The sequence below is a fragment of the Cinclus cinclus genome, chromosome Z (genome assembly GCF_963662255.1).
Source record: "Cinclus cinclus chromosome Z, bCinCin1.1, whole genome shotgun sequence".
Taxonomy (NCBI): domain Eukaryota; kingdom Metazoa; phylum Chordata; class Aves; order Passeriformes; family Cinclidae; genus Cinclus; species Cinclus cinclus.
In genome coordinates, this window is record NC_085084.1 from 41,693,231 (window position 1) to 41,704,626 (window position 11,396).

Here is an 11,396-nt window from a genome sequence, read left to right on the forward strand (position 1 = left end):
GTTCATATATATGGTACACTATAGGAGAAGGAAGAAACTTGCTTTTTTCCTACAGCAAAATTGCACAGCTGCCAACAAAATAAATGCAGTAAAAAACCCTATAGATAGAGGTATTGAGAGTATAGAGGGAATAATAGCAGAAAGTTTCAAAGTATAAAATTTTTTGCTGGGGAGGGGTGGGGGGGAAGGAGGAAGGAAGGAAAAAAAATAGGGTTGCATTCTGTTGTAGGTAGTGACAGTGTTTGTAAAGGTGAAATGAAGATAAAAATTACAGCTTTAATAGGGAAATTGAGCTCTCAGAATGAGCAAAGGAACTTTTCTGTCAGTAACTGCTAAGGGCTGGGGATAAATACTTGTGATAAATATTAAGGTTTTACAGAACACATTTATTTTCATAAAAATATTGGAAGACATAGGGTTATAGAAAGACACAGATGAATGTTACAGCAGTTGGCAGAAGTCACTATATTTAAGATGTTAACTAAAAGCAGTGCTCTTGTTTGCACTTGTTTCTTTTCACACTGTGTTCTTTATATAAAGAGGGATTGGTTCACATGCTTGAAAGCCTCACTATCTTTTGAAAGAATAAATCTTTCAAAAAGATGTTTACATAGAGTCAATGAACAGAGAATTAGAAGCCTCTGAATAGCTTTTCAGCTGGTAAAACTTAAAATATTTTACAAAAAATACAGTGTCTTGATTAACAGAGTAATACAATAAATTACTGTTCAGTTTTTCCATCTGGTATACAAATGTATCCAGCTATTGTTAATAATCAATTATGTTATATATGACATACATTATGTGTGTATTTATAGAAATGTGATATGGGAAAAATCTTAAAGACCCTCAATTATGTCTATCAAATATATATAAAAATCTCTTTCTAATACTGAAATAAATTCTGAGTGATGGCAGACAACAAGGGAGCTTGGGATTAACGAGATCCAAGGAAGCTTATAAGAAGGGCTAAAAATAACCCATGGCACGTTCACCTGAAAAGCATTATGTAAAAAAAAAACACAAAAAACCCCCAAACTTTATTTGTAAATGTAATTTTTCATTATTTTAAGCAAAGATATTCAAACTATCACAGGAATTGTAATCTCTTTCACAAAATTGTATAGATAAAAATCAGCTTTGAGCTGAGAAACATTTAGATCTTTAAACAAATCATAAATAATTTTAACATATAAAATGGCTTTCACACAGCCATTCAGAATTAGTATTACACGCTTCTTCATGCAGTTGTAGAACTTGTGGCAGAAGACAAGTTTTTTAGTTTAAAAATAAACAAAGTTAGATTTAAGCAAATTTTAAGATCATGGAAAACTGGGTTCAATGAAAGAATATGGATGTGTAAATCCAAGCAATGGAAGCTCCTAAGTTCATTGGCTGATGAAAATTAATGTTGTTTCTTGTCCTTTGACTAATTTTGAGCTAAAGTACAAGAGTTTTCTAAGGTATTATATTCTTACATGTCATGATTCAGTTAATATCAAAATAGCTTAAAAGATCTGTTTCTTCATTTTGTTTACTTGGGCTAACAAAGTTGTGTGGAGGACCTATGCATCTGCTCTTTACAGCATAAATAAGGCATTTCAAGCATATTTTTAAAACTGTCTTTAAGATGTGATGGTATTATGCTCCAAAATATTTTCTGCCTACATTTCAGTTTTTAAAGAGGCTTGTAACTAAATCCAGTACATGTAATGCTTTGTTTTAGAAACCAATATTCTCCAAGAGAATTCAAATATACTTCATCTCTAAACCAATAATAAAAAGCTTGTGATCTCTATTTTCTGGTAAAGGTTCTCTGAGCATTCTCTGTAAGTTGAAACTTTAGGAATGTAAAACTACTTTCAAAACAGTATTTAAATTCAGGTGTTTCCAATCAATTAAAAAAATAAATAAGGGAAGCTGTTACTAGGTAACATTTAGGCAGCATAGTAGTAGACAATGTTGCACATTAACAAACTTTCAGTTTCAGCTCACTAAATGATGCTTTTTGTTTTGCTACATTTATGTCATGCTTCAGAGAGTAAAATGTTAAAATTATGAATGTTGCATGAAATACTTTGTGAAAATAATATGGTAATGTTTCAACAGCTCATGTCTTGGTCCCATTAGAATTTAAATAAGGAGGTGAGCCAAATGTTAGTATGTGTCCATCCTAAATACATTGCTGTGGAGCTTTCATTTTCTGGTATTTAATATGAAAAGCAAGATGCTAAGAAAATTATTTAGCTGGGAAAAAAACTTCTGCACAGGCACAGCTGATTGCAGAGACTGTATAGCATATTTAATACAATATGTGGTATTTTCTTTTAGTAATGTATTTTCATGATTATTATATCAAAAATCTAGTTGGAATGCACCTCATTAATACTCTGAATTTTTAGGCAAAAAAACCATATATACAACATAGCATAGTCATATGTAATAATAGTCTCAACAGTTTGTAGATGATCTCAGTGAATAACAGTTTCTGAGTGTTCATAACTTAAAATAATCATTCTTTCAGATCAAAAACTATATTTTCAAAATGCTACAAAATAAGATGCATTATTTCGAGCTATTATAATCAGACACAAAAACTATTTTAATCAGACACAAACATAACAATTTTATATAATTTCATTCTTATTATAACTCATTACATATGAAACCTATTAAAGTAATAAATATCAATGTAAAAAGAAAGTGAAAAAGAGTAGCAGTTAAATGTAGACAGGAAAAAAAAAAGACCTACTCACACTCTGTTCCTCAATAATTATAAATTATTTTCTAATTGAGGCAAACTTCTTTGCCTCTCAAATTCTTGACTTTGGCAAATGGTTTAATGTGAGGTTAATATAAGTAATTACCGTTCACTTAACTAAAATAGTGTCCCATTCTTGAATCATTACTTTTTTCTGTGAGCTATGACCTTTTCCCTTTGATCAACTGTTAAAAATCCCTTTTTGTTTCAGTCAGGGTAGAAAAAACACACAGTGCAGAACATTGAAAGGACTCAATGAACTAGTTTTGTTCATATGAGACTGAAATTGTGGAATTCATGTTGCTCTTTATTCAGATTTCTTTGAGAAAATATATTTGATATATTTACAACCTTTCAAATTAGGATAAAGATGCAGCTCTTCATCCAAGTTAGTGGAAGAAAAGGGAAAAGGTTTATGCTTTAACATCCTACCCTGTATTTCAGTCACTTTCATATAACCTTCCTTAAATTATATTACATTTCTTTATTGTGAAGAGTGCAGGTGTATATTCATGTTTTATGAAATTGTTCCCCTATTGCCTAGAATTCTCAAGAGAAGATAATCTCCTTGGTTTCAGTAGTTGTTAAAGTTCACTGATACATTTCTTTTTGAGAAGGCAACACAGAATCTCAAGCCGGGCAAATTGTCTCTTCGGAATAATAAAGAGGCATTTTGGACCATTGCAAACACAGTTGTCCAAATAGTGTCAGGCAATGTCTCATAAAGGTCCAGTTTGGATTCATATCATAGCAGAAAAATGAAGCCAAATAATAGTCAAATGCTGTATATTCAAGAAAAAAAGAAGAAAAAAAAGTTTTCAGTTGCTAGTTTTCATAGGAATATCTTGTCCTCTCCTTGAGTTTGCTCGGAGCTGTGGGAAGATGTACCGTTCTGCTGGTGCTAACTTCCCACCACCATAGAGCAGCCTGAGAAAGCAAGAGGGAAGAACTGAGGCTAGTAAAGCAACAGTGAGGCCTTTCCCTTGCCAGCCGTTTTCAGTGCCAGAAGACCCCAAGATGTCATATCAGCCACCACCATTAAATGTCACTTAAATACTAGAGATAATGCTTCTATTATGCTGACTCAAATTGCTCTTGCACTGATGTGGATCCCATAATTCACTTGTAAGAAAATTAACAAAAGGACAGTTCTATGTCTTCATTTACAAAACTGTTTTGATGTTGCTTACCTCCAGGAAATGGCATAAATTTACATCCAGAGTATTTTCAGTTGTAAATGAAACAGCATTCTCCTTTCAGATGAGCTAGACTGGGAGTACAGGCTTCCCCATGTATATTTGCTGCCACCAGATGTCACTGTGTAGATGAGTAACAGATGATTTCTTCCCTTTTTTTAGCTTTTTTTCCCATTTGATTTAATCAAGTATGATTTCCAAAAAGATGAACCAATTAGAAATAAGCATGGTTGGTGTGAAAAAGTTAAGAAAGGTAAGTATGTATTTTAGGATATTACAGCCTATTGATTTTAATAAAAATACTTCAGAGACTTGTTTTAAGGAGCATTGCTATTGTGTTGTTAGTGCAGTTTACCAAATTAACTATTAGTCTTTGCTCTGAAAAAAGCAATATGATTTTATATCTCAGATAGAACACCATTAAACATACCAGTGCTGATATCAGAAGCACTCAGCAGATCCTTGGATATATTCACAGAAGAATAATGTTCAAAAGTGATGCTACGATATCTTTAAATTTATACATAGTGATATCTCTGGTTTTTAAAGGAGGTTAACCTAAGGAAATGGTTGCCTAAGAGATCTACAGGAAAGACTGGTGGATTAGAGCAAATGCTTTCTGATGAGAGATTAAGTGTTTCTAACTAAGTGATGTGATTCAGCTTAATAATTAAAAAAAAAACAAAACAACAAACTAAAACCCAACAAAACAACAAAAACCCAAAATTGATTAATTATAGCTGTCCTAAAAATATTTATCAAAAGTCACAATTGCACAATTTTTTGAAGTGTTATCAGATACTGAAGCATATATTGAACTGCGGGAACGTAACTGCTCAAACTGAAGCAAGTAAAACCTCATATTAAAGGTCAGGCAGATGGCTTTAATAGGGAGCTGAAACAGATTTTTTCAAAGGAGTTATGAGATCCTCTAACAGGAAATCAAACATGGGCACTTTGAAGATGGTACGTCCCCAAAAGATGAAATTTTATAGGAATTCATCTCTAGGGATGCCAGACTGACCTGTGAAGGGAGCACATGCTCTAATTAGACACTTGGTCTAATTTTTTTTCCAACTACACCACTCAGTCTAATGAAAAGTATTATCTCTGTCTATAATCTTTGTCTTACCCATGTCTTACGTCTTCAGAGCATTATGGCTGCAATGATACTACCAGTGAACTAAATACTTCTACTTTAAACACTATCAGTTTATGGGAAAAAAAAGGACACAGCTCTTTTTCAAGGATCTACTTTTGGAAGCATTTTGATACATTTTCATATTTATAATGCTTGTCTCTGTTGCAAAGTGATGGAACTCTGAAGCTATATTGTTCAGAACTTGCTCCCAAAAAGTTTATTTCATGAAAATATTCCATTTTCTGCAAATTAACACCCTGGTACTCTCTACATGCATAAGAGGATAATCCTTTTCCCTACTTTCCCTGCTTTGTGAGGAAAAAAAAATGTATTAAACTTTTATATTTTACACCAAAAAGTATATTGATGATGCTGTATCATATTAATGAATATTCTTAAGAAGTCACAGAATCACAGAATATTCTGAGTTGGAAGGAACCCACAAGGATCAAGTCAAACTCTTTAAGTGAATGGTCCCCGCAGGAATTAAGCCCACAGGTTTGGTGTTATTAACACCAGACTCCAACCAACTGAGGTAATTTCAGTGTTCTCAGAACTTTTGAAAAGAGAGTAAATAGTGTGTGCCTGGGGCTGAGCACCTACTTTTGATTAACACTAGTTTTTCATTAGGAATCCGATAAAACTGACATTCATAATGGAAATTCAGTAATGTGGGGAGTCGATTCAATATTAACTTGAATTGTGCACTTTCAGAACATAATAAATTACTAGTGAGCTTACAATTGATAGATGACCATTCTGGGAGAAAACTGGTGAGTGACCAGGAAGAAATACAAGTGACTGTGAATTTGTGTGGACAATATTCCAAGTAATATTAATGTCAGGTACAGAAATGTCCAATGATATTTTAGGTTTATATTCTTTCAACTTCTCTGTATAGGTGAGGCTGGTCTTCTGATTTCCAAAGTCAATGCGAAGAACCCCTTCTTTGGTTATGCTGGCAATAAAAGACACACAGAAAAGAAATTACTCTGTGAGGTATTTAAGAAGGGGGATCTTTATTTTAATACTGGAGATCTAATGGTTCAAGACCATGACAATTTTCTATATTTTTGGGACAGGATTGGAGATACCTTCAGGTATAGTTATTGTTTCTTTTCATATTTCTTCATTAAAGATATATGGAAGAGAATAAAATGGTTATATTTGTTTTCAACTTGAACTGTTCAATTTATTGGTATTGTGATGTAGTTTATAATGATTCTGAAGTGGATGATGCAGGCTTAATTTTGTCACAAATGTTCCATGACTAATAATCCTGTGTTGAATGGTTAATTTTCCGAATAGTTAGTAGAAATTCCAGCTTTTTGAACATACTTTTCAATAAGCATATAACTAGTGAGGGATTTCCTATGAGCAAGGAAGTCGGATACTGATGTGGAGGAAAATGTATCAAAGAGCAGAGAGTGGTCACCTTTGATAGATTAATATACATGTAAAAAGTTTGGAAACAATTGCATTGATCTTCAATGGACCTTACAGTGTTTTAACACCCGGTAAGGTTTGAATTGCAACATTGTCTTCTGGTGATCGAATTCCAATGTGACAAGTGTAAAAAATGTGAGGTAGTGGTAGTCTGGAGTGAATGGAGTTTCTACTAAAGCTTTTTTAAAAGGGCAGGTGTCATGAGATTAAATTATTTTTTCACATATTTTAGATGGAAAGGAGAGAATGTCGCCACTACAGAAGTTTCTGATGTCATTGTAATGTTGGACTTCATTCAAGAGGCAAATGTGTATGGTGTGTCTGTGCCAGGTAAAAGCTTGATTTACACATTTTGCTTCTTCCAGGTTCATTGTTAACCCTTTAACTCTTTTTATTTCATGTTTTAAACATATGAATCATGTTTAATTGAGTCATCTGTTTAAATACCCAGATAAAATGTAGATGCAGATAATGAAAATACCACCCAATTGTGAATGAGCCAGTGAATCATGCATTTTTTTTTATTTGTATGCAATGAGGAGTATTTTTGAAAATCTACCATGCATGCATTTATGATATCTACATAACCTAAATTAAAATATTAAAATATGAAGATTTAGTAAATTCACATCTGTGTAAAATCTAGATATGTGTTGAAATAAAATGTCAACAAGCTAATTCTGAAGTAATTCTAAAGGAAAATATGTGAAGACATTTTTCTGTCTTATTTCACTTAGCCCAATAAAATAACTGTAAACAGTTAAGTTACAAAACCAAGAAGAAAGCAAAAAAGAATACAAAGACAAAAATAAATTTGAAAGGAAGAAAATACAGTAATTTATTTTAATAGTTTTTTTAATTATTATTTTTAATTTATGCTTTATCTCACTGGATAAAAAAATAAGTTTATATACAGAAGACTGTTGGGTGCCCTGCTTTGCACTCGTAGCTAAAATTGTATTGCTAGCTTAACAGTGCTTGGCTACCACTGACCAGAGCTTGCACAGTACCAAGGTTTTCTCCATGCATGACAGCATGACAGCAAGAACCTGGGAGTAGATGTAGATGGTACAGTGGTCTTAAACTGACCAAAGCAATACTCTGTACCATATGATAGCCATGCTTAGTTTATTAAAGCTGGAGGAAAAGCAGTGGATGAGAGGTTTGTGGTTGTGGTGCTTGTCTCCACAAAAAAGCACTGGATGTTCTGAGTGAGGCCCTGCCCTGCAGGAAGCAGCAGGACATCTACTTGATGATGGGAAATACTGAATGATGTTCTGGTTTTGCATTTCTTTTACATGTATCTTTTGCCTTCCCTATGAAACTGCCATTACCTTAACACTTGAGCCTTGCTTTCCTTCACTTTCCATCCCATCGCGGAAGGGATTGAGGACAAAGCTGGCTGGATGTTTGGTTGTTGGCAAGGATAAACCCACCACAAAATTATAAAGGAGTTAAAAATGAGAAAAAGTGTCACTTAACTGTATTTCAAACAAGAAACAAATACTTCTTGTATTTCAAACAAGAAGATTGTCTAAAAATCAGACTCAAAAGTATGAAATGCTAATTTCCTACACAACACTTACTTGTTTACCTATTCAGTTTCTCTGTCTTGATAATTGCACTTAAGGATAAACAGACAAAATTCCTTACAGATTTTGTAGCATTAGCAAAAATTAAACTGAAACAAAAGGTTGGCAAAACATCTCTGCTGTTACTACTAGCTGATGGTTAAAGTGTTATTACTCTTGATAGCTGAAGTTCATTGCTTCTACCTTTTACCCATTTTGTTCTTTCCCAAGGACCCACAGTCCTCTCCTTTTCCAGACAAAACAGTAAGAACTTTTAATTGCTATCTCTGTTAATTCAGATACACATTCTTGAGAGAAGATACTGGCAAGAGAAAGAGACTAAAACAGAAATGAAGACATAATTGGCTACTTCAGCAAAGAGGCTCTTCACTCTCGTTTTTGAGAGAGGAACGTTGTTGTTTATCCATATTTATTGATTATATTGAGCATAGGATTCCATTTAGTCTTATCCGCCACACTCATTTGCAGCATTATTGCTTAATTGATCACTTGAATGATCTCCAGGTACATGTAATACCACATAAAATATGAATGAGATCTTGCAACTGTACTGAAACTTAGAATATAATGCATGACTGTTTGTTAATGCACTACAGTATTTTTTGTAAGGTTTATCATTACAAATGTCAATTTTACTAATGTTACAAAATTTTAATCTCACTTCCTTTTGTGCAGATCATGAAGGTAAAGCAGGAATGGCTTCTCTTATTTTAAAGCACAATGCATCATTAGACTTGGAGCAAATGTATAAGCAAGTAATGACCTATCTACCAAGTTATGCTTGTCCCCTTTTCTTAAGAGTCCAGGTAAGCTGCATTATTACACTGTATACAAACATCTACATCATTTAACACAGAGATAGCTAAGTGAATAACAGAAAATGTTTGTTCATGTACCACTAGACGAGTTTTAGACCTGGTCCTATTTGCTGTCTTCATTAATGGAGTCCTGGAAAAGTGATTACACAAAAAGTCAATGAATTTGCAGATTATGTTTAAATGAGAGAAACTGTACAAATGAGCAAGGATAGAGATCATACAAAAGGATTTGGGGAGATTAGAAGCATAAGCATGGTGAAAGAAGAAGATTCAGATTTAAAAACATGAATAACTGCATCTGGAGAAAAGAATCTAAAATCCATTTTATTTAGTGGAAATGAGAGAGAAATAGAGCTAAAGCAGGAGACACTGGCTGTGCACAATTAAATGAACACTATTTTCTGTGTAAGAGTGACACATATTAAAGCATCTGAAAAGACACTAGGTAAATTGAAAAGGTGAATAAAAAATGTGTATTATTGTTGTCACCACGGTAATCTCCAAAGTCATCCCTATTTGTGCCCTACTTTGCTCTAGTAACTGTCCAGTTTGGGGAAAAAATTAGTCTCTCCTACAGAGTGCAAAAATGTAAATATAATACAGTGGACTACACAGAGCTAGGAAAAAAATGTAAGAATATCAAACACACACAATATTGATAATCATAATAAATGAAGTCTGATGAGCACTTTTATTTCTGATAAGTGTTTTGCAAACATCGTTATAAAGACAGACAGAAAAATGTTTCTGAAGATGTTTATGAAGGAGTCCCCAATGTTCAAGGAGCAGATGAAAAAAACAGTCATTGTTTAAAGAGAGAAGTTAATTTATGGGAGTTGGTGTCTTAGACTACCCAGAGATTGAATACTGGTTCAGAATAAAGAGGGGAAACAAAAAATCCGTGAAAGACCTTGAAGGTGAAATATGTGTGTATGTATCTATCAATTTATCTCAAAAAATCGAGGAAGACTTCTTGCAGCAGCTTTCTGATGTGATTAAGATTAGACTTGAAAATACTGCAGTAGTCAGTTTATGAAAACCTAGTCTAGATTCACTCCTATAAAGCTGTACAAAAAAACCTTTACACTGGACAGAAGGAATCTGAATCTTGGGTATTGCATTGCTATCAAGTAGCTGGAATTTTAATTTAAATTAAAATTTAAATGCCTCCATTACAGATGCATTGCTGTTCGCACAGCTGTCATTAACCAAGAAAGAAGGTAGTGGGTGGACTTCAAGGGACAAAAATTAAAAGCATATTAAGCTTGATCTGAAGATGTCAGAACATTTCTTAGACTAACCAGAGCAGGTAGATAAAATCTGTAGCTATGCCTGGAGTAAATAAAAGGGCTCTTTAACATTTCTATTGAATGTAATACTTAATTTTTTTGTATTCAGAGATTGTTTGCATAAATAATAAAATACAAAGACAGAAGAGAAGATGATGGAGAGACGTCATAAAGTTGGGCTGAGTAGCTCTATTAGAACAGAGAAGAGAGTCTTATTATACCACTTTTCCAGTAAAGGGGTACCATAGCACAGTCTGAAAACAAAATATATGGTCAAGATTCATCTTCCTTTGGACCTGGCTGAATATCAGTATGGCTGATTTAGTACATTATTCTTTCAACCCCTTTTGTGAGGTGATAATAATCACAGATTTGGTAAATTGCCTGAGTTTTATGATTAAGAAGTTCTTGGTAATAACAGGTTTTAGTCTCAGAAGCTTCCTGGTGTGTAGTTCCCTTTATAATGTGCACAGTGAAGAAGATTGGTTGTCTTGGGCATGCTGGGGCTACATACACCACATGTGACACACTGCCCAGGGATGCAGAAAGAAATGGGCTCTAGCTTTTGTCAGCCACGTGTCTGATGGGTCTGTAGCAGCGCACAAGCTCCAGTTTTTCAGCACAATGAGAATAAACTGACTTACATCATGTAAGACCTGAAAAAAAACAAATGTAAATGTGAGCAAAAGAAAAGTAGCTTCTCTTTGAATAATATATCTTCCTCTCTACTGCAGGAAAAAATGGAAATGACAGGAACATTCAAACAACAAAAATTTCGACTTGTGGATGAAGGTTTTAATCCATCTACAATTACTGATCCTCTTTATTTTTTAGATAATTCTAAGAAAGCATATGTCTTGTTAACCAAAGAATTACATGAGATGATCTTATCTGGGAAAATGAAGCTTTAATTAATTGACCATATAATAGGCTATTAAGGGACAGTTTATAAAAGCTATTGTATGAGAAAACAATGCAATTAATTGCCAGTATTTATACATAGTTATTCAGAATAATGCTTTTTATATTTGATATTTACATTCAGATATATTCTTACATATTTACTCACTTGATCTTTTTTTCACTAATCACTTTTTACCTTTTTAAACAAATTTCTAAGCAAATAACCTGTAAAACATAACTGAAATCTATT

At 33.3% G+C, this 11,396-nt stretch overlaps 1 protein-coding gene across 1 annotated transcript in view; it reads left to right on the forward strand.

Moving 5' to 3' along the window:
- The window catches only part of SLC27A6 (solute carrier family 27 member 6), a 35,784-nt gene extending 24,630 nt beyond the window's left edge, over window positions 1-11,154 (forward strand). Inside the window, exons 6-10 of the mRNA XM_062513127.1 lie at window positions 4,120-4,210; window positions 6,000-6,198; window positions 6,777-6,874; window positions 8,812-8,942; window positions 10,978-11,154. Of these exons, the coding sequence (XP_062369111.1) occupies window positions 4,120-4,210; window positions 6,000-6,198; window positions 6,777-6,874; window positions 8,812-8,942; window positions 10,978-11,154 (696 nt within the window). The remainder of the gene's footprint in view (window positions 1-4,119; window positions 4,211-5,999; window positions 6,199-6,776; window positions 6,875-8,811; window positions 8,943-10,977) is intronic.
- The last annotated feature ends 242 nt before the right edge of the window (window positions 11,155-11,396 follow it).